The sequence below is a fragment of the Scatophagus argus genome, chromosome 2 (genome assembly GCF_020382885.2).
Source record: "Scatophagus argus isolate fScaArg1 chromosome 2, fScaArg1.pri, whole genome shotgun sequence".
NCBI classification, from domain to species: domain Eukaryota; kingdom Metazoa; phylum Chordata; class Actinopteri; family Scatophagidae; genus Scatophagus; species Scatophagus argus.
Genome location: NC_058494.1, coordinates 11,439,949 through 11,463,200, shown reverse-complemented (window position 1 = coordinate 11,463,200; position 23,252 = coordinate 11,439,949). Strand labels below are relative to the sequence as shown.

Genomic DNA, 23,252 nt, shown 5'->3' with positions numbered 1-23,252 from the left:
TTTTCAGTAAATAATCACATTTACGACTAAATCACTGAGGTTGATTCTCAGGTTAAGGATGTCTAAGAATTAAGGATCAGAAGCCAACAAACAAAAATTCATAATGCAAATGCTAGCATGATACAGGAATTTAAGGACATGTCTGTGTCATACAATTCAGTCTTTTATTTTCTTTTTATGTACAGATTAGAGGAAAATTTATCTACTTCTATACACTGTTCCATGTAGTTTCAGTGTCAGTTGACCACTTAGCTTTCCTCCATTACCACAACTACAGTAGTATGAAAACCAAGACATAACGTCCACTCAAAACTGAGGAATACAAAATGATACAAACTTCAACATACTCATTTAGTTACCAACAAAACCAACTTCAATAAGGAAAAATATGCAGGAAGCTAAGTGGTCAACCAAATCTCACCTTTTTTATTTATTTTTTGAAATTTTTATTTATTTTTTTTATTTTTTTTTATTTTTTTAGCATTACGTACATATACAAGTGTAGATAATATAAGTATATATTCATATATACATAATGAGTATGTATATATACCAGTAATGCATTCATTATATATACTTATTTTCTTCACAGATATGTGAAACAGGAGAAAAGATGACCGTTACAAATAAAAAGTTAAAATGAAACAGAAAACAAACCTAGATAGAAACAATTTGTAAATGCACTTTGCACTATTTTTTTTTGTGTGTTTTTAGAAATAGTTTTGCCTTGTTTTTGTTAAGTTTTATCACTTATTTGTTATGCGGGTAGAGGTGACACTCATTTAAAGTAGGAATAGTACCCATTGCTACCATTTGAACTTCCTATACTCAGCTCTTGTAGGAGGGACAGAGGGTCGCTGTTCTTTTTGACCTGTTCCGGGCGAACAGCTCTGGGTTTGGGTGGAGCGCGGAGGGCGCTGGCATAGGACATAGTGGGTGGTTTGCTTAAATTTGGAGCCCCCTGGCTGGCCTCTGTGGGAGCCTGTGGTCGCGGCTGCTTGTTTTTGGGCATGAGAGGAGGAAACTGTCCAAGGTGTTGAAGGGAGTTGAGGGAGTGTGGGTGTGTCTGCTGTGCCCCTGTGGCCTCTGCCTTCACCTGCTCATCCGTCTGACGAAGGGCCTTGGAAGCTGCTGGAGGATTGAAAAGATGCACCAAAAAGATGGGAGGGGTAGATTAGACATGGACAGAACATCATAAATAGTCTTGCTTTACTTCAAAGCAAACAACAAATAGCTTAGTGTATTTGGAAATGCCTACCCAGAATGTCCCGGTGTTGAGCGAGTGAGCCGGCTCCGTTACATGGAATGTTTTGGAACGGACCGGGACCCCCGCCATTACTGGGCCAGAGGTCATGTGAGGGGTAACCGTAGGGGTGCTGATGATGCTGTATGTGCGGATGAGGGTGGTCCGGGGCGTCTGACGTACAGGGCTGGGGCTGCTGGGACAGAGTATTGTGGGTGTTGGCGGGAGACGACTCATCTGGGTAGCTGGAGGAGATCCGGCGCTGATAGAGAGGCCGGCCTGGACCTCTGGGTTCATACTGGAAAGAAAGTAAAGATGGATATGGATTAAAGTGCGATATTAAATTGGACAGAAAGGTGGACCACATGACCTTAAAAATAAAAGTGACTAAGTGACTCGCAGTACTAAAGGAACAGTAGTCCCTTTTTCACATTATTTACTGACAGTGACATAAATGAAGGGAAAATAATCCCATAGGAGTGTTTGTCATATAACTTATATATTTTTACACACTGTACCACTGCTCTGTAGAGAGCAGTGTTTTATTTTCTACAGATCTTTCCTGGCTACAATTCTTCTAGTGCAGGTCTTACTCATTAATCATATCATACTCACCACTAACAAAAACAATATTGAGGTGACACTGAATGCAGCAAGCAACAGTTTATCTCATGGTAAGTGTATTAAGCCATGTGTGTAATCCATCTTCTCCTAGCAATACAGCCTTTGAGCTACACATCTCAATATTCATTCAGCACCTCTGTACGATTTGGGTGATTTAAGCCTGTAATTACCCACATCTGCTTGTCAGCACAGATCATTTAGATTTTATCAGGAGCTTTAAAATCTCTACTACATACAAAATTTAGAGCTGAATAATTGAGAAAAGTCTGATTGGGCTAATCACTTTTTAGTGCATGTACCTGCAGAGAGACAAATGAATTCATTTACAGTGTTTAAGACATGTGACTCCCAAGTTCCCTTCTTTCTGTGTGAGTGAGGTAGAATGTGAGCAAGGCTGATGAAGCAAGCTGTTTCATTGAAGCAGATGTTTGCATTTTAACACAGTGCAGTAAAATATAACAGTCCATAATTCATTCATTTTTGCAGTGAATTTAAAAGAGATTTTAGATAATCAAGGCTCAATTTCACAGATTTATTTCATCACTGATAATAATCCAAATAACCCTCACCTCGTCTACATTGTGAAGGGCTGTAGCTGCTGATGTTCTGGGGGACAGTGGATGGTAGGACTCCTGATCTGGACCTTGACTTTGTTGTTGGTGTTGCTGCTGTTGCTGCTGTTGCTGGTGCTGATGGTGAAGTTGCATCAGGTGGACTTGCTCCTGCCTGCTGGGTTGAGTAATGATGGGCAGACCATAAGGAAGGCCGTGGCTCTGGTTCCCCAACAGATGGTTTTGCTGTGGTGGACTCACTGACGCAGCTCCACCATGAGACCACTGGGCCTCTTGCAGAAGGTATTTGACTTGCGAGGGAGGGGGGCTGGCAGAGTGGGCTTGCGGCTGATGTGGGTAGCTACCAGTGTTATACAGGTGGTTCCCCGGGTGCTGCTGCTGCTGCTGCTGCAGAGCTGGGTTGTTGAGAAGGTTGTCATTAAGGAGATCGCGGCCGGTGTCGTGAGAGTAAGGTCCTGATGAGAAAGGGCTAGCGTGATTGGAGGTGGCGGCTAAGGAAGATGAAGAATCACCTGAGGCACGGGGCTGGGATTGGCGGTATTGGAGGAGACGAGACTGAGGTGGAGGCTGCATCTCAGGTGCTTCCCTGGGCTCAGGCTGTTCCTGTGGAGGCATCTCTCTCAAGAGGCCTGGGTACCTGGGAAGGGAAAATACATTTCTTTTTGTTTTTACCCTGGACCCTGGTATCATGTTTGTTTATAAGCAGCAGGAAGGAAAAGACAACTATTTCAGAAGGACAATAAAAAGCATTAACAAACGGCAATATTAACATACAGTAATAATTATGTTTTATGTCCAATCCCAAGTGGTTATTTTGTTTAAAATTATACTTCAAACTTTGTCAGTGTATATATACATATATATATATATATATATATATATATATATATATATATATACATATACATATATATATATATAGGGGTATAGGGGTTGGGGTTGATTAATCACTCCACCACATCCAAATAGTGTTTTATTTAGATCTACAGTGCACAAAATGTTTAGTAGTGTCAAGTCAAAAGACCATTAAAATCACAAATAATACAAACTAACCTTGTGAAAGGCGGCCCAGTAGAGGCTGAAGCGACAGCTTCATCCTCCATATTGGCACTGAGGCCCCAACTGGCTGCCCGGAGCAGCTGATGGGGGAAACGAGCCATGCCAGGCTGAGCAAGGTGGGCGAGTTGTTGGGGCAGAGGGAAGGCGACACCGCCCTGGAGAAAAGGGCCTGCTGCTTCCCCCCACTGGCCCAGCCTGACTGCCTGCTGCTGTTGCTGTTGCTGCTGGCTCAGGGCCTCAAGAGCCAAGGGACCCTGGAGATCTGAAAAAAACAACCATGAGATTAGCTTCTGAGTTACTGGTGTTGTCCTCATAACTCAACTGGCTAAGGTACTGTACAATATTGTAATGTAAGCAATACAGATTACAGTTTGACAAGGCCCTTCTTTCCTTGACAAAACCCGAAAGTGGGTGGAGTTTTCTCAGAGGAATTTGAAAGATGCTGTCACCTACGATGGTTGGCATCAACATTATGTATATATGATTCTAGTGGCTGAAATCAGTGAGAACTGGAGGGAAATGGAAAGCAAAGCAGGTTGTTTTCTGAGCCGAGTCTCGTCTAAGGCGCTTGCAGTAGCAGCAGCTGCAATGCCGAGGTGGCTAGGGTGAATACGGGGGAAGATTAAGAGATAAGAGAGTCAGACTGTGTGTGGGTGACAGTAAGTCTCTTGGAATGACGAAACTACACTGCATCACATTCACTATCTAGGATGATATTCTGCTGAGCTTGCAAAACCTCCATATTTGGAGAAATTTCCCTGATTGCATGCACACCATGCTCAGGAACCATGGAGCACATCTGAAAAAGTTGCCCACAGGCACTCTGGAAACATGTGTGACACTGCAAGAAAATCTGGCCCTCAGCCAGCCATTATAGCCATTACCCTTATCAGACTAAGAAAACAAGCCAGGCAAGAAAAATCTTAAGCAATACTGGAATCATCTAAGAGCTCCATTAATTATGTCCTCAATCAACCCTCTGCTGTTTGGGATTTGTCTTACAAATTCTGTTAAAGAAATCTGTGTATGCATTGTGAGCTTGTATTGGCCTATAAGGACCTGCCAGACATATCGAAAGGCGCTCAAGAACACCTCGACATGTCAAAGTCTTGCTGTAATATAATTCAATATGAAGATGATTCATCATTAATTTAATTTATCTTACAGCTACTCTGTATTTATTTGCTAATTTATATTATTATGAAAAGCATCACCACCATTCTGAGATAATTAAAAACTAAACAAAACAAAACAAAAATGAAAGAAGGTGCTCTAATTTTGCTGCATTACGATGACTCATTAGTGTCTTTCCATTTAAAATAATGTTCTAACCAGTCTACTAACATCATTATCATAGAAATAAATGATTCCAACAGGAAGGAAAACACTGCTTGCACAGTGTAATTAGCAAGACCAATTTTGTTCCCATAAACCACTCATCAAATAATGGACAAACATGAAAGTGACAATGTATTTGCAAAAGCAGTTGCCGAGTAGACTCCCTTGTAACACAGGATGATGCAAAATAAGTCATATTAGCAGGATATGAACTGAAACAGGAGGGAACAATTCTAGAAAAGCTGGTAAAACAACCAACATGAGAGCAGCTGCATCTTTCTTTTCTTTGGTCAAACAATTAATGCGGTAATTTCAGCTGATTAATCAAGTGGAAGAAAACAAATCACTGTTTACTTCATTCTGGTTATAAGAATTTTTGAATTTTGAATTTAATTGCTCCACTCACCCAGACTGTCTCCCAGGCTTCCATCCTGTGCGTCCTCCCCAAAGCTGTTGACCCTGTTATGCTGTGACAGACCTGGGTGGTGTCCCCCTGCATGGCCCATTGGCGCCCTAATGGAACTAGTCATCTCCTCCACCCCGCCAGACTCTGGCCCACCCAAAGTGGGAGACTGGACAGCCCTATGAGGGGGTATGGGGCCACTGAAGAAGGAAGCATTGTGGCTATTACCAGTGTAGGCAGGGCTAAGCTGTTGCTGCTGCTGTTGCTGACTCTGTTGGGCCATCCCTGGGTGCTGAGGCTGGCTGACCCGATAAGGAAGCCTGGAGACCGGATACTGTGGGGGAAAGGTTCTTCCACTGGCAGGATGTGGAGGAAAAGCTGGGTTGGGTGGTGCCAGATGGTAGTTGAGGGGTCTTTGGGTGGCTGAGGGATCTTTTCGATGAAGCAGCGCATTGGGAAATCCAACAAGCCCGTCTGTCTGTGAGTCTAGACTTCGTTGACTTGTGTCTAAATCTCCCTGGATCAAAAAATAAACACCATAAGCAAAGCCTTAACAGCTTTGGCAAAAACTAAATGTAAAGAACAAAAATGTAAACAACTCGCCTGTTTTTCCTTCATATCTGTGGTTTTCCTCTCTGGTGTCTGAAGTCGGTTTTGTTCTGACTTTGGACATCCTTCTAATTTACCTAAAACGTCAAAACCAAAAACAAACTTATTATCATGTGTTTGGCAATTCTATACAATTACATGGATTAAATGGCATAAAATGAAAGTAATTTGTGACTTTGGGTCAGTACTTGAAGTGGTAAATTAAAATCACACCATTTCTGATGGGATCTGTCTGGAGTTCCTTGTCAGGGCTTGGCTGGCCCATTCCTAGAGGAGAGGGGTGGGCCACACCACTGTAAGGGATTGGGGAGCCTCGATTCTGGGCCTGCAACAGGTTGAAGTTGTAGGCCATGGCTGCTGGGTGGCTCATGATGCGAGGATCCACAGCAAAGCGATTCTGGTAACCAGGCCAAGGCAACTGAATAAAAAGGTAAAACACATATGGTAGATTATGGATATGCACATTATTGATAATGGTTATTATAAACAGTAAAATATTAATACCAAATACCTAACACCTAAGAGGAAGAGCTATTAAAATATTTAGTTTGTTCAGTAAGAAAACCTGTTTGATATCATTTTGAACACTGCCATTGTCTTTTAGGGTACACTAGCTGGCAAAAAACAGCCTTTTATCTATTTTCAAATGATGGTACAGCAAATCAAACAATAAATCTGAATCATATACAGCCTGACATTTTTCAACCTGGGCTGGTAATTTTGTATGAGAAAGAACTGATATATTCACATTATAAAATAAATAAATAACCTAACCTTTTTTTCTCCAAACATTATCTTAAATCTTAACTCTTTTCCAAAAAAAAAAAAAAACAATCTGAAAGAATCTATTATAGTAGTTACAATATATGACTTTGGGTTTGGGTACATTGCACGTTTGTAACTAGAAGCAGAAAACTTACAGGCAGGGGCATGGACATGACCATGTTTCCACCATACACGGCTGGAACGTAGAGGATACTGGCTCCTGTGTGTGGATCTATCCTCTGAACAGGACTGGGTGACTTGCCCATGCCAGCTGGTGTGCCACCCAAGGGTGGTGTGAATGCCCGAATAGGGTTTCCCATCAGCATGGCTGGGTTGGGCTGGACTGCAATGGGAGAAGGTGGCAAGGTAATACAAGTTAATGCCAAAAGCTCTTCACGTGATTGATAGTAGGCTAAACATGAGCCCAGTGTCCAAAATAAACTCTCTAACTCAGCGGCATTCACTTCATTAAATTTCAGTGAGAGGACCTATTACATTGAATACAAACTTAAAGAAGTGGCTAGGGTAAAATGTAAAGTATTTTAATATATTGATAAAAGGTATTGATAAACTCTACTGAACTTCTCATAAATACATCTAAGGATCAAATATAAAAATAAGTTTGAAGATTTTTGTTTTGGGTTACACATCATGAGTAACAGCCTCAACACTGAAGGCTACTGTGGCACGGCCAGACAAAGAGGCTGGATTTACTCTGAGGACAGAGTGGAACTGTGTGTCAAAGGGAAAGCAGTATTGCCAAAGTTTCAATGAATGTCACAATCTCATGATCCGTTTTTGTGATTTCAAGCAAATTGGGTTTCCCAGTTACACTGCTGAACATGCCTGAAATCACAGCCACAATGGGATTTCACACAGTCGAGGGGAAAGCGAGAGCAGTCAGTCACTTGAAAAGTAACAGTGGCAGTGAAACTGGATTTCACACTGTGAAGGCTAGATGTTGTAAGTGAATGGTTTTCACGACACAGACAGCAGAGGACAGACGTAGCACACCTGTAAATGACATCAATCCATGGTAGAGACTCTCAACATAGTTATTTATTACATGATTATTTTGGTACAGAGTTAAGCAGTCAGTGTGGCAGACAGCCTCATGAGATCTACTAGTGATTTACAAAAAGAAAATCTCTGAACATTTGGCATTTGGGACGTGCTAACTTTGGACAAGTCTGAGGCACTTAGCTAGGAATTCATAGATTTGAAAATGTTAATTTGTACACTGAAAGGTTCTGTAAGAGGAGGGCAAAATATAAATAGCTGACTGAAGGATAATCTCTATTAATCTTAAGTGGGGGGCAGAAAGAGTTGATTTACATGTATTTTATTAGATTTTATTACAGTGTAGGCTAATGTAGCTGGCTGCCAATCTAAAGTTCTGAAATTGCTGAGACTAACTGATTGCCTCCCACTGATAAGAGTTGCATTAACTCCTCACTGTGCTTTTCAAGGCTGCATCGCTCTCGTGGCCTCAGTAGCCTCAGGTCTTCATCCACCTGGGCTGCAGCATTAGACTGGCTCAAATCAAGCTATCGAGATGTGTTTGTTTGTGAAACAATGAAAACTCTTCTACTGTTGCTCTGTCCTAACTCCACATGAAAAACTAATAAACAAAACTTAGAGTGATAAAGATAGCTCTGGATGGAATTTATTTGTCAACAATGTCATTGTTATATGTATTATTTAGAAATTGTTTATTTATTCCTATTATTTGTTTCAAGATGATTTTAAGATTTTAGTTATTACTTTAAATGCCCTCGACGGATGGCCGTCTGAAATACTGAAACTGTTGTCTCCTCACCAACCAGTGTGCTGGAGAGGAGACAACAGTTCCAGTATATGCTGATTTTCCCATCCCATCTGTTAGCACTTCTCAGCTGTGGAACAACCTGCAGGAGGGTCTCCGCCTTGCTACATCACTATCTTCTTCACCTTTGAAGACTCATTTTTAATCAACAGGCTTTATTTGAATTTTTGCTTTCAATTCTTTTGGTCTATTTTTATTCTTAACTTTCTGAGATATCCTATCCTCCCTTGCACTTACTCCCACAGTTGATACACTTCATCGGTTTCATTCCTTTATTATTTTGCATTTTACTTTTCTGTTTATCCATTTGTTGCAAAGTTTATTATTGTTTATTATACATTATTCAATTACAACTGATATTTTGAAGCATTCAAAATGGGGTCAGTCTAAGTCTTTTTGAACTTCATTTGATTTCTTTTCCAACAGTAAAGGTGAAATGAAGTATTTATAAAATGATGAAAGCTTACAATCTACAGATCGGTACTGTGCTGTCAAACAGTTTTGTTAATCTGTTTCATATTTCCTTCATTCACTTAAAGGTAAATGAACATAAATGAGGTAAATGAACATTTTCATTGAACCTAAATGAGTTGTAACATAAACTTTAGAGGATTTTCTTCTAGAGTACAGGATGAGTTACTGACCAAAAAAAAAAAGAAAACTAAAGAGCAGTCTGTAAGAACACTTTTCATTATATGGTAGTTTGCATAATCCACTGGAATAAACATGGCCAGTAGGGTACACTCACCATATCCTTCAGGTGGAAGATGCTCTGTGTGGTTTGCATGTTTCCCCTGTAAGACAAAAGAAACATTACAAACTTAGGAAGTGGTCGAGTGTGAGGTAAATATACAATTCTGCAAAGCAGCATTTGGAACTGTGCATAGAGCAGCTGCGGTATAGTCCTGACTGTCCCACATCTGTCACAACAGCTACAAGATCAACACCTTATCAGTGATCGGGAGAGGCAGGAGCAGAGCACAGCTACATGAATCCATAATAGTGATGTGCGATTCAGACATGTTTTACTCTTACAGAACAGGCTACAAGACAGTTCTGCTTACAGGACACCTCTGTTCTAGAGACAATCTATTAAAGACCACTGCATTAGGAGACACATTCTTTAATAATAAACATGGTCAGTGGAGCTACTTTGGGATCAATGTCACAACTGCATATTTTGTGTGTACGTGTCTATAGAAAGATCTATTCTTTCTATTGCTGGGTGACAATAACTCAGCTCCCTCGCTAATCTCTTTCCATCAGATGGGTTTCTGTCTTTACAGTACAGATCCATCTTTCAGCTGAATGCTAATCATTGCTGACATATCTATATCTATAAATGTGCGTATGCATAAGCACAATTATCAACATGGTGATGTCTGTGCACACAAAAACACACACACCACGATCATGAGATCTCCTCGTACCTGTGCTGAGGTGGATGCTGTGTGGTGTATTATTAATCATTACAGGCAAACATACATAACAATCTACTTAAAGCTTTTTCAGGAACTGGTTCTGTAGCACGCAGTCTCTCCCAGCTGAATGTGGTATTAACAGTCCTTGAGAGTAAAGTTACATCCTTCAATCCATGTGATCCACTCTATTGCTACTATGCTGATAATAAATAAAGGTTGCAGAAGTATGTATTAGGTAAGTAACCCTATATGTCATACAGTAAATAAAGGCTCCTTTACCAACAGCCTCATGTGCAGAAAAGCCAATATTTACTGGTCTTTAAAATGTCTTATACTTTCAAGGCAGCAACTTGAGCCGAGGAGCAGCTAAACTACAATCTCATAAGCAACAAGAGGGACATCAAATATTTTGATTCCACGTGAAAAAAGGTTTCCTTTAATACTGCACCTTTCGGACTGGCATAACATTCATAGCAACCAAATATAAACCTAATAATATAATATTTTGTGGTTACTCAAGTGCTACATTCCATCTGTCAGTAATGTGTTGTTTTGTGCTGAGGAATCAATGGCAAGAGGTTGCAGGTTGTTGGAGAAAAAAAAGAACATTGAGATTGAAATTGTAAAGGAGAGACACACTCAAAAATATGGGCTTAGAGGTGACACATTTGACCTCAAAACAAGTCAATACCACCTCCTGTATCATCTCTAATTTGGAACTGTACATATCAATTCTGTTTCCTCAGTTAAAATGAGCTGAAACTACAAAAAGCCCTTTAATGCGAGACATATTTCACCAGTGTCACAGTCTTTACTCGCACCAAAACACTATCTGTGTCAAAAACAGCACTTCACAATATGAAATCAAGTGAAGCAGATATTTCTGGGAAAATGGAAGCCCACCAATGAATTGAGTTTTCAGCCCGGACCGGAAACCAGCCAGTCAGTCTCCTGAGAGTGAGTGGCGAGTGACGGCATATGTGCAGCGAAGCAGAAGTGTACGTAGAGATGTAAAATTTAAATCTGTCATTTAAATCTGTTGATACAGCTTTTGTTACATAAAATATATCAGATAAAGTTGGGTGTACAACTCATTTGCAATTAACTGCCATATGTAGCTCTTTCCAGTTGCTTTACTGTGAGATGAAATTGTTTAATAATTTCTTTGATTATGAAAGTAAAATTTTGCATTGAAAAAAAAGTTCATTTTTTGCTTGTATATGCTGACAATTATAGTTCTGAGAAAGAAAATCAGAATCAGCAAAAACTTACTGGCAGGTCAGACTTTCAGGTCACAGAAATCAGAATCAGCCACTGCAGTCAGTGCACTGCTGGCTTAAATGAACATATTTTACAGGTAACTGCAACTACTAATTGTACAAGTCTTCTCTACCCTTGGACATATTCATGATTTAATAGTCTGTCGCAATAAAATGTAAAAAAATGCAAAACTGATTCTTCCGTGCTTAAAAGTTATGCTGTGAAACACTACAGTAACTTAGACAACAGATCCTGATTGTGTGGAACTGTAAAGCAACCACATCCACAGAAACACAGAATTTTTTAGAAGCTATAATAAGACACTTTTAAAGTTTAGGAATTAATCTATTAGAATACACCAACCACGTACAGAGGCAGCATGAACTGGTCTGACCTTTAAATCAGAAACATGCTGTTTACGGTGATGGAAGCAATATATTACATACTGTATGCTAGCAGCGATGGGTCTGTGTGTGCTGTGTGTGGTTGTGAGCGACACAGTGTGACTATGGCGAGAGAGGGAGAAGGAGTGTGTGTGTGTGTCTCTAAAGCCGGCTGATTCTGCGGAGCTGCAGCTCATTAGGCCCAGTGGGTGATGGCAGCAGGTTGGCAGCTGTGGTGATTTCGTTAACCTTTACCTCAGGGCAGGCAGGGAGGACAGACAGACACACAAACACATCTCAACCCGAGCTGAACAATCAACAACGCATCCTTCCGCCAAACCTGCTAATTTCCTATCTGTGTCTTCTTTTTTTCTGGCGCTAAACAAGCGACCGTGAAGTAATTTCCTGTGGTGAAAATTAAATTGAGTGATTTTAATAGATATGGGCTTTGTGCCTGCATGTCTCTCTAAAAACAGAAAGCACTCAATTTATTCCTGATAATTTGTTTACTACTTCCATGTGTTTACTTAATGTATTACATTAATACAGAAAACCCAACAACATTAAAGCTTAAGAAAAAATCCTTTAGAGCACCTCTTATCCTTTGATTTCCACCTCCCCAATTTGTCTTCCTTCTCTCTCTCTCTCTTTCCCTCTCTAAATATGCAAACTCTAGATTGTTATTTTCAGTATGTATAACAAATTCAACATATTTTACACACATATCCAGCAATGTCATTGTTTGACTGAATCTGTTTAGATAAGCCTTTCTTGCATCTTTCACCCCCTAATTTCCACAGTTTAGTCTCAGAGTTTTGAATCAGAAACACCTTACTTTAGGGGGTGACTGTTGTTGCTGCTGCTGTTGCTGCTGTGGACCCTGCTTGCTGGAGGCGGGCTGTGTGTGCTGAGGATGAAGATGATGGTGGGGATGGAGGGCCTGTGAAGAAGAGTGGTGTGCTTGCAGGGTTCTGAGCGCGCGGGGGATGAACTCTGGGGCCAGTGGGTTCAGGACGTAGGTCTTCTTGAGCTCCAGGGCCTCCAGCTGAGCCTTGATCTGCTCAAAGGTGATGCCATGTAGGCTTGAGTTTTCATGGCAGATGGAGATAAAATGCTCCCAGAATTTTCTGGAAAGGGGCAAAAAGAGGAAAAAAAATGCTGAGATGTTTAGATTAAACGATCATTGTAACAAATCACCCCATGAGGGCTGATTGTCAAAGATCAAGTCTGTTTAAAAGAAATGTGGAAAGAGAAAAACAGGTGTAAAGAGGGGGGAAGGCAGGGAAAATAAGGTAAAGTAAAAATCAGCAAAAAATGAAGCACAATGAATGGCAAGAAAATAACAGCTAGGAGACAAAACAGGAACAACAGGAATGCAAAGAACACAACAACAACAACCTCAAAACAATCTTATTAATAAAATCAAGAGAACAACCCACGGGTTCCCATAGATACTTACATACTGTCAGTCATATTACGGCCCACCTGTAAATGTACTGAGGGTGATATAAATACTCCTGTTTAATATAAGCCTACTTGCACCGGTGTTGGAAGCTTGTAAGAGGGCCTGGCTGGTGCAGTGTAATTCAGAAACATGCTGGTTTTCATAGGTTAACTTAATTTACCGTCATTAACAAGTCTAATCCAAAAGCAGCTCAACTGCAACTGCTGCTGTGAAAACGGAATTGGCAGCGAAAAATCTAAACTGCAAGTTGTGTTTTCTGGCCATGAGACAGACACAGGGAGAGAAAAATAGAAGAAGTGCGCACACTTCACTAGAGACCAGAGGTGGAGGAAAACAAAAACGACAATCCCTGAGAAACAGCCCCATACCACTCCTGAATCCAATAATAAAGAGTTCTGCCCCAAAACTTTTGTCTATATTGTGTATGTCACAGCATTGAAGGCTTGAGTCAAAAATAGCTTCATTTACCTGCAGCGCCCAACAGAGCACAGTGCTATGGGGTCTCCCACAACTGCAACCAGTGACTGGGCTCTGGTGATGGCGGTGTTGAGTAGCTTGTAGTTGGAGAGGAATCCATAGTCAAGGTCCTCTGTTGAGTCCTCGACTAGCTGCTCTTTGCGTTTGATAGCTGTCTGCTTGTGCTTGCAGGTATGCCGCGTCCGCACTGTGCTGAGGAACAGCACCCGGAACTGTTTGCCTGCAAACAGTTTCTTCTTTTATGAACTGTTTTAAAAACTTTTACTTTCTAAGCATCTGAGAAGTGACTTAGAAGTGAGACATATCGTTAGAAGAGGCAAAGACCATCTTAGAAACTTTGTTTCATTTTTCTATTTCACTACTTTGGAAAAACATTGCAGATAATCATTACCTTAGCACATAGCATCCGTACTAAGACATAAGCAAGAAGCCAATTGCAATGAATTAGCTCCCATGACATTAGATATAAGTGCATACTGAAACCGTTTGCATGCTATTTTCTCACAAATAATGGGGAAGCCAATTCACTGAAACCTACTAAACAGCCTACAAAAAAAATAGGTCTAGTAATAATTTAATCATCTTATGACTCCAGAGGATGTTGACAGAACACATAACAAACAATCTATATGTTTATTAAACAGAGTTTTCCTGAGTATGTGTGTGTGTATGTGTGTGTGTCCACACATTTCATGTGTGATTAATGAGGAAGTTAATGACCTGTGGAACACAGTTGGATGCAACTCAAGTGGGAACTGTATGAGACTGAAGCAGAGGAGAGATTAGAGGGAAAAAAAACACTGCTCATGTTGTCCTTATAGCGGAAGTGGGTGATATGTAGAGAGCTGTCCTTGGAGTTTTGTTTTGATCACCTGTCTGTTGCTGGTTTTTTCCAATTTTCAAATCTTAACTGATAAACACCACCAAATGGAGGTGTGCAGGATTGTATGTATAATCACCAGTTGTGTTTTCTTCACATTAGAATGAACTGTGTTTAATCGACAGATGCCACTCTGCACTGCCTTGTTCCTGCAGTAGCCCAGAACGGACCAACCAAACAATGATTTCTCACGACCAGCGTAGGAGAGGGTGAGACAAGGACAGTGTTAACTTTGGCAGCTATTTAAGGTTTACTCTTTAGATGAAAATGCTTTGTAGTTTTACATTTTAGTCAATTTATACTTCATAGTTTTAGTAGAAAAAAGTCATTATATTTGAGTCAACTTTTAGTCAAAATGTTTTCTCTCTATAAACTAATTTAATTAGGCTTATACAGGTATGGGATATTGATATCTTTAGTCTATAGACTGGAGTGCAGCCACTGTTGTACAGACAAATTAATCAGGCTGTTGTGTGGGCTGTACTTTCAAACACTACCATTAAAACCACACTAGCGCTGAAGTGATCAGTTGATGAATGTGTCCACCTGACCTTAGAACAAAGATCACACATAAATATCATCCAAATAAATTAGTGCATAATCTTACTAACAACCACTTGACTAGGTAGTAATTGCAAATTGCAATGCATGCCATGTTCAGGGTTTGCCCTTAAGCTTTTTTCTGGTAATGACAAGTAAGTGAAATTGGATTGAGCATAATTACAAGTTGCTTATTTAAATATATGAAAAAATAAAGCCACATGGTATAAATGTTACAGCAGCAACACGAGATGTGAATGATGATGACTATGTTGTTCAATACTTTTTCTCACCTTGGACATTGAGCACCCTTTCCACGCTGACCTCATGCAGTCTCTTCTTACGAAGCTCAGCACGAATGCGGAAAACCTGGTCGGCATACGGAGACACCACTCCAATGCTACCCTCATCCAGCTTACCCCAGGCCACTGGCCACTTCTTGCGCAACTCCTCCACCCGCTCCACAATCTCAAATACCTGAATAGATAGAGAAATAACATGAGAGGAGGTGACAACACAGCTCAAATCTATGTTCAATTCTCAAACAACTGAGCTGAAAAGAGGGGGGACAAACTATTAGTACAACAAGTTGTTTGGCACTGAGGCATCAATGACAACCCGTGCGACAGGAAGCTGCAGCTTGGTGAAAATGAATGTGGTGTGAAACTGCTGACACCATAGGTATCAAGTTCTCCAACGTATTCCACACCACCACTATATTATATGAATTGCTAAACGAAAAATAACATTTTTGACTGACTGACCAATCAAATTAATATCACACATAAGCCTCATGTTAGCACTTCAATGTATTAAAATAGTCTAGAGATAGCAGTTATTACAGCAAGAGTTGGCTTTTTGAATCATTATTATTGTCTTGTCACATGAGAAATTTTTCATTTTCTTTCCAGAGTTCTGATGCACTGCCGGAGGCTTTCAGCTGCCATAGAAATATTGTCATTTGCTTGAAGCTAAGCCCATCAAAGATACTTGCATAAGACAAACGAAGACGAATTTTTTTTTCAGTGCATTTCGATTTCAGAGGATTATAATAATAGTGTTAATGGTTGGACATGGGTGTTGTATCAAAGAGACAGGAAGTAATTCATTTGGCAACGCTGATGGTTTGCGAGCAAAATCGAGAAGCCATCCATGGTTTAATTGGCTGGGACATGTCAGCAAAGGCTGAGGGGTCAGACTCAGCCAGTGACCACAACCAAGTGAGTCTACAGAGAAACCATTCAAATGACGGGCCTGTCAGTGATTCAGGCATCACGAGTGTCAACTCCAGCTCTTGGTTGGCCTCCTAATTAGGTTTATGGGTTTCATCTTCAATTATCACACTGCAGTGGGTGCATGGAGTTAAAATGATGAGGTGAAATAAACTCAACTAAAAATGTAAATGAAATTTTGTTTCGTTATAATTAAATCCCTTAATTACTTATCTGTGATCTACAGCATAACATATTATTCAAACTTAAAAACTGTAAAAATTTTTGAATGTTCACTCAAAATTTACTCAAATGTAATAGTAAATGAGTTCTGCTGTGTTGTCTCATGTACTGTGAAAATTCAGTCACTTTCATTTTTTTTTAAACACACTGTTGCTGCAGTGGGGGTGCAAACTGGATGTGCGAACACTAGCCTGAGATAAAAGCAATCAGGTAAACTAGTCACAAAGTCATCCACAAGCTTACAAAAATTCAACACCATACTTCTCAGGACATGCGTGTCTGAAAGGAACAGCATATGGCAGCGATTCTTAAAGCTCTCAGACAGCAGACAGAGTTACGTTAAACTGACAAAGGGACAAATGAATGTAATGCTTTCATAAAGATACCTTTTTCCAGAATTCATTAGCACATAATCAGTTTTCACACTCAGCTTTATTTAAAATTAACGGAACATTCCTGTAGACATCAAAAACTTCAATGGAAATGGAGGCGCTGATTTTCCTCAATGACCATTGCCAAATGTGTATGCCATCATGTTCATAATGTTGAAGATGTTTTTCCCCCAGAATAGAGTGCAAACTTAGTCAATATGTAGGAGTAGCTCATGCTGATTAACTTGACAGAGGGTGGAAACAAGCATTTTTATCATGGTTTGGGTATGATGAAGTTCAAGAATTTCAAGAATAAATAAAGGAATTTCTGATTCTGATTCTGAATGTCAAACGTGAATTTAGGAAATTAGTGGTGAATTATCAAAGTAGACAGATTGGGATTTTTTTAAAATAAAATTAATACATGCAGTACTGTAACTGGAACACAGGTGCTAATGTTTGTTTAACTTATGAGAGAAATGTAAAAATCATACAATATTTTCCTTATGTAAATTTGTAATTTCTTCTCAGCCATACCTCAGCGTTGTTGTAATAGGCAGTGCTGTTCTTCTCCTGCACATCTTCTCCTCTGGCTGTGAAGAAGGTCAGAGGGTAGAAGTCCTTATGGGAGGGCTGCTTCCCACTTGCCATCAACTTCCCATCATAAAATAATTCAGAGGTGTAGCTGTAGGAAGAGAACGAGAAGGAGTAAGAAAAAATGGAAGCACAAAACGAAAAGCATATGACAATAGAAAATGTTGTGCGGAATATTTACTGAATATTACAATATATTTACTAATATACAGTAATTGACGTCAAACAAAACTGATTTGTCAAAACCTGTCAAAAGATAATGTGCTGTGTCCAACGAAAAGCCATAAGCATGATAACTTAATTCAAATGGAAATGGATCTTTAAGTTTAAAACCTGCCAACTTCTTCATGTGTATGTGGGTATGCATGCATGCAGGGGTGTGTGAGTCTCCCAAGGCCCAGCAACACACTGCATTAACTAATCAAACACAGTAGGGGCATTTGTACTCACTTGAAGAAGGTTAAATACCCTGTGCCATGCTAACATCACAAGTATCTATCTGAAAAGTATCAAGAGTATAAACCTTCCTTTGCATCTGGTCAGCATCTGAAGTGGAGTTCCTAGCTCATACTTCACCTTCTCACCAATACTTGTAGGAATACACCTAAACCCACACAGGCCCTTGTGTTGTTTTGTCACAGAACTCCAGTCAGAACAAATGTCACCGAGATGACCCCACTTTCCTCTCTGGACGACTGAAGTCTGTCCACTTCTTCACTTCTGTTTCCACTTTCCCTCCTGACCTTTCCTCCCACCCCAACTCTCCCTCTCATCTATATCTTTCCTCTGCCTTTTCAGCCTCTCCTCCCAAAGTTTCGACACATGGCTCTTGTGAGGGCTCACACCTACTTGATGATAGCTTCATGGGAGCGGTAGTTCTCGCACAGGAGAATGCGACACGGGTATTCAGGGGGGTAGTGCTCATACAGCCGGTCCAGCAACGAAACGTGCAGATTACGCTCCCGTGCAAACTCGCTGTACACAAATGGACTGAGCTGCAAATTAAGGAACATAAGAGAGAGAAAGAGGTGTGGGGGGGGGGGGGGGGGTGGAAAGCCAAGTTAGTTTCAAAGCATGACAACTGTAGTTTACCATCCTCTTACATCACCCCTTTTACTTTCTATTTAACTGTGAATTTCAATCTGCTTCAAGTTTCACAAAGCAGTGCCAAACCAGACTCCAAAACATGGTTTAGGTATGTAGCAAATGAATATCAAGTTTTTCATTTAACATGAAATGCTGCATCAGGTGATTCTTTTTGTTACTTTTTTCATCTCATGTCAAGGCGATGCTAAATCACAGGAAATCACATGTAGTGATGTGCAGAAAAGCACACAGCAATGGACAAAAGGGACGTCTGATTTTCCCTTCCTCTGGTTCCTCTGGTCTCATAGTTCATGGAACTCAACAATATTCAAAATGTGACTAGTGGTCAAAAGGGGCGCACGTAAAAAGGTGATTAATCACACTTGATTTCCCCTGTTATTTTACCTACATGAGCTTTGCCATCACACAGCACGGCAGGGAAAACAAGCTGTTTAACTGTTAGAGATGAGCTGTTTGCAGAGGTGCAGTGAAAGATCCTGTTAGCTGCATCTCTTCATCTAAAATCTCACTATGCCTGTTTTCTGGTTGAAAGTGAATAAATCAGGCACAAATCAGTAATCCTCCAGTAACTGGAACAGTCTAAAAAATTTAAATGTGTCTTTCCTACTGGTTCGACAGACGTGGGCAAGATTTGTGACTATCAACTAAATGTGCTTTGACTAGAGTGATGTTACTGACGCTGTTATTTTGCAAAACTGGGGAAAGCAAAACAAACACAAAGAAAATCATTTTCCCCCTTTTGACCACTGCCACAAGACAACAATTTATTTTTTGTTTGAATCTTTTAAGTCCGCCAGTGAGAGAGGGTTAGCTAGCCTTAATGAGGCCCCACACATTCAGTAAGAAAGCAAACAATCAATAGAGGCCATAGCATTCATTGACTATTTATCTGGCTCTTCCAGATGGGAGAGAGTGAGGAGAAATATAAAAGGGCAACATCCTTCCTTGGACCACTTTCCTTCCTTGGAGTGACTAAGCTTTTATAAAGGATAGAAGGGTGGACGGAGATGAAGTGTCTGAGAAAGAGACAGATGGATACACAGGTGGACACTATGTTTTAAATACATGTTTTTTCCTCACATCAAAAAATAGCAGAGAGAGGGATCAAGTAATTAAAGCAACTATAACTCCTGCCTCGTCTTCATCCACTGCCTACTGGTAATCCTGTGTCTAAAACCAGGAGAGGAGGAAATAAGGTTTTAATTCCATGTCTTGGCTTAGAAAGCTTGACTGATGTGAGTTTGTATTTGTGTTATCTGTGGCTTGAGTGGTCTCCAGCACCACAGCTCGACAGTAGCTGCTGTCTGTTCTTTTGTATTTGAAGTAGGGAAGAGTGGCTTGACAACGCTTGATGTCAAAGTTCTGCATTCAAGTATCCTTTTAATTTTTCAAGAACTAAAACCTTAAGTGTGCATTTATATTATCTGGTAATTCACAAATAAATAAAGAAATGCAGCCGCCGGTGAAAAGTTGCAAGCTTCAGCCATGTCTAACATTGAATCAAACTAGACATTCTGTATTTGACCTTGCTGACTTGTTGTACTTGCCTGCATGTGGTCTCCAGCCAGCACAATGCGGGTGGTCTTGCTAGCTAGAGCAAAAGGCATGATGGTTTCACACTCCATAGCCTGGGCTGCTTCATCCAAAAGGATATGAGAAAACAACCCTGCCAAAAAAAATAAAAAAGACAACAGCAGTTTACTTGATAGAGCTTTAAGTTCATATATGCTCAACATGCACGGTTGTACTATGACAAAAATGCACTCATATTTAAGTGTCCTGTTGATGACAAAGATGAGAACCCTTTTGCCTGTTACTAAAGTTTACTGAGGATTATCCCAGAAATGCAGCAACAATAAGCAAAAATGATCCAAGAAGACTTAAATCTGAACCAGCACTCACAGTTGGAATAGCTGTCCATAGCCCATCTCAAGGACAATGGAGAATGTAATGTTTGGCTGAATAAAGGCTAAAATATTGGTACTTCTTGAAATATGAGTTTATGTAGTGTTTCTTAATCAATAAAGATTCAATAATTTTGAAATTGATGCATGAAACCAGCAGCTCTGTTTCTAGCAGACACAACTGCATTAGTTATTTATTACTGACCCACACTGTGAGGACCTCACTTCACCATAGCTTACAGAGCCTCTCGCTTGTCTAAACTATACCTTCTCAGCAATAACAGTGCTTTTGGATTCTGTAGCCAGCACTTTGGATTCAAACCTACAAGGACGTAAGCTAGTAATATTTCTTCCACTGTTACTTTGGCACATTAATGAACAAGAATTTTGTTTAGTAAAAGCATTAAAAACCTGTAACTGTCACTAATGTGCCATCCCCTCAGTCACTTTTTCCTCTCCTTTTTGTCAACAGGCCTGCAAACCAAAGGCAGGTTTTTTGTGGACCTTTTGAAAGGGATTGAACAGTAGCCTAACCCTGATTTAAAAAGCTCAAACGGTGCTCAGCAGTATGAAGGGAAGGGATGAAACGGCATGGCAAATGAGTGCTGGAGCAGGGAGTGGGGAAAGAGAGAGAGGCTGAATAACAACCAGCAAAACAGCCTCTGAAGCTGGGACACCATTTCCACAGGAACGTATATGCAGATATGAAATGTGACGATTGAGAATAACAAAATAAACTCAGGGACTGTCAAAACGTAAACAAACAACAGAAACATGGGTTGGAAAGAAAAGAGGTGGAGCAATTGATTCAAGGCAACATTCAGTCCTTAGTATCTGCCTTTGAACAAATGCCTAAAAAACATATCGACATCCCCCACCCCCACACTAGCACTGTTGCCCCATTGTGGTACTGATGAAGAGGCATACACTTTGTTACAATGGCCCATGTTTCTGCATACATATTTGCAGAATGTATATAAATGGATTTATCATTTGAGCTTATTCAATCAGAAATATCCCTTCAGAACTGTAAAGTGATGTAAGAAACAAAAGTATACTCAATGGAGATATACACAGATAGAAAGAAATGTCTCTGGAAAATGTGCTAAAGACAGACTTACAAAATAAAGCAGTTAGATGTTAGATGGTAAAGAAAGATTGCTAGATGACACAGTGCAACAGTCATGCTTATTCCAAAGGGTGTAGAATGCATTAAATCATGCACATGAGTAATCTCTGAGCAGTTTATATACAGGATGAATGAACATCCAAGCTGCAGAGTGATTCACTGTGCTGAGAGCAGTGAAGTGCTGTTGAAGCCTCCTTTGTGCTTTCTTTTTTTCCCCGTTTTATTGTCACTGCACAGGCTGCTGCTTGATCAACAATGCAACTGAAGGGACTTGAAGTTTTGTAGTTGCGCTACCCCTTATATCACCATATAAGTTAGTTAATTATTGAGGCCAGGCAGTTCTGTTCACCCCTCCTATGAATTGCAGTGAACAGGAGCCCTGCTGCATCCTGCCTATTTGCTCCTTTACTTTGATCCACATGCATATGTAACAATCAAATAGTGCTCACAAATTGGAGTATTTCTCCAGGTGGAGAGGTAGAAACAAGAAGAGAGGAAAAGGAGAGGCAGAGATGGCCTTTATGATCACCGAGTACACAGAGTGGCAGACATGGAGGAACATGGTTTTTAATGGTTCACCTGGGACATAGCTGCCTGCCTTGGGGAACCCTTAAACCAGTGGTCCAAATTACATTTCTATAGCCACGATTTGTCATTGGGCTAATAATGGTGCTAAAGTGACCATTAGCAGACTTTTGTCTATATTCTTTTAAAACTGTGGAAACAACTGTGGCAAAAGAAAGGAGGGAGAAACAGTGGTGAAAGAGATCAGATGTACATTGTTGCAAAAAGATTTTGGGGAAAAGACTGTTCAATAATAAATGGCAGCTTCTTCACCTCACTCACTCAGTCTCTCACATTCTTCCTGTCACAGTCTCTTTCTAACCTTTTCACACTGTAAAGGTGACTTGAAAAATCTGTGATCTGTGAGTGCGAAAGGGTCTGTGCAGATAACTCTACCCCATAAAATAAGCTGTATAAACGTCATGTTTGAAAGCTTTGGAAAACTCATTCATATTCTACAACTTTTAACCTTATTCTCGGGTGTGTTATGGCACCTGACACACAATCTGTGGGGCTGTATGAGTTGCACCTTTGAGTTGAGTTGAACCTTTATCACCATGCAAGGCCTAGTAGCCTAGAGACAGAATGATATTTATCTAAGCTTTTAGCATATATCTGCTAAAAATGGCAAATACAGGATCATCTTTTAAGTGAACACATCTCTTATACCTTCAAGAGGATCTTTAAGAGGATTTCTATTGTGGTTTATTCAGCACATTTAATTTCCTTGTACTTAATAATAAGAATGAAATGTGAAAGACAACTATATTACAGTCCTATGACTGCCCAGTTACAGGGATGCAGTTGATCCTGACGAGCAGCTGGCAGTACGGCAGACAAGCACACGTTACACTGCATGCCACTCCGGGGAAAATTCATCTTAAAAAAAAAAGGCTCATTTCGCACCGACAGCTCCTTCATGAATACAGAGTTATCCTGCTTTTGTTGATTAAGAAAAAAAATAGGAAATTGAGACTGCACCGAGAAATGGTACAATTTATGACAGTTTTGGAGTAGATGTGTAAGCATCACGGACTGAGCGAGAGGCTCTATTTATTCATTTATTTTAACTTGGGACATTTTTCAGGAGTATCAATGTTTAAAGCTTAAATCTTTTTCATGGGCAAACATGGATGAAAACATCGGAGGGCACACGCATAGGCAGTCCACCTAACCTGCATGTCTTTAAATATAGGACCCATACAACTACACACACAAGTAGACCATAACATTGGTAGATCTTGCTACTGAAGGTAGAACAGTCT

General features: G+C 40.2%; 1 protein-coding gene across 3 annotated transcripts in view; it reads right to left on the bottom strand.

The window, feature by feature from the left end:
* Positions 1–23,252, bottom strand: part of helz (helicase with zinc finger) — a 47,758-nt gene continuing 24,506 nt past the window's right edge. Inside the window, exons 19-34 of one of the 3 annotated variants that reach the window (XM_046408981.1) lie at positions 19,938–20,056; positions 18,133–18,278; positions 17,227–17,374; positions 15,158–15,341; positions 13,436–13,664; positions 12,338–12,629; positions 9,187–9,232; positions 6,769–6,956; positions 6,062–6,266; positions 5,843–5,925; positions 5,243–5,756; positions 3,493–3,760; positions 2,952–3,076; positions 2,437–2,834; positions 1,259–1,541; positions 1–1,131 (exon numbers count right to left, since the gene is read on the bottom strand). In XM_046408981.1, coding sequence (XP_046264937.1) covers positions 779–1,131; positions 1,259–1,541; positions 2,437–2,834; positions 2,952–3,076; positions 3,493–3,760; positions 5,243–5,756; positions 5,843–5,925; positions 6,062–6,266; positions 6,769–6,956; positions 9,187–9,232; positions 12,338–12,629; positions 13,436–13,664; positions 15,158–15,341; positions 17,227–17,374; positions 18,133–18,278; positions 19,938–20,056 — 3,581 coding nt within the window. In that variant the 3' untranslated portion in view covers positions 1–778. Of the gene's footprint in view, positions 1,132–1,258; positions 1,542–2,436; positions 3,077–3,492; positions 3,761–5,242; positions 5,757–5,842; positions 5,926–6,061; positions 6,267–6,768; positions 6,957–9,186; positions 9,233–12,337; positions 12,630–13,435; positions 13,665–15,157; positions 15,342–17,226; positions 17,375–18,132; positions 18,279–19,937; positions 20,057–23,252 lie in introns of all 3 variants that reach the window. The other 2 variants (XM_046408962.1, XM_046408971.1) reach the window with 2 other exon arrangements.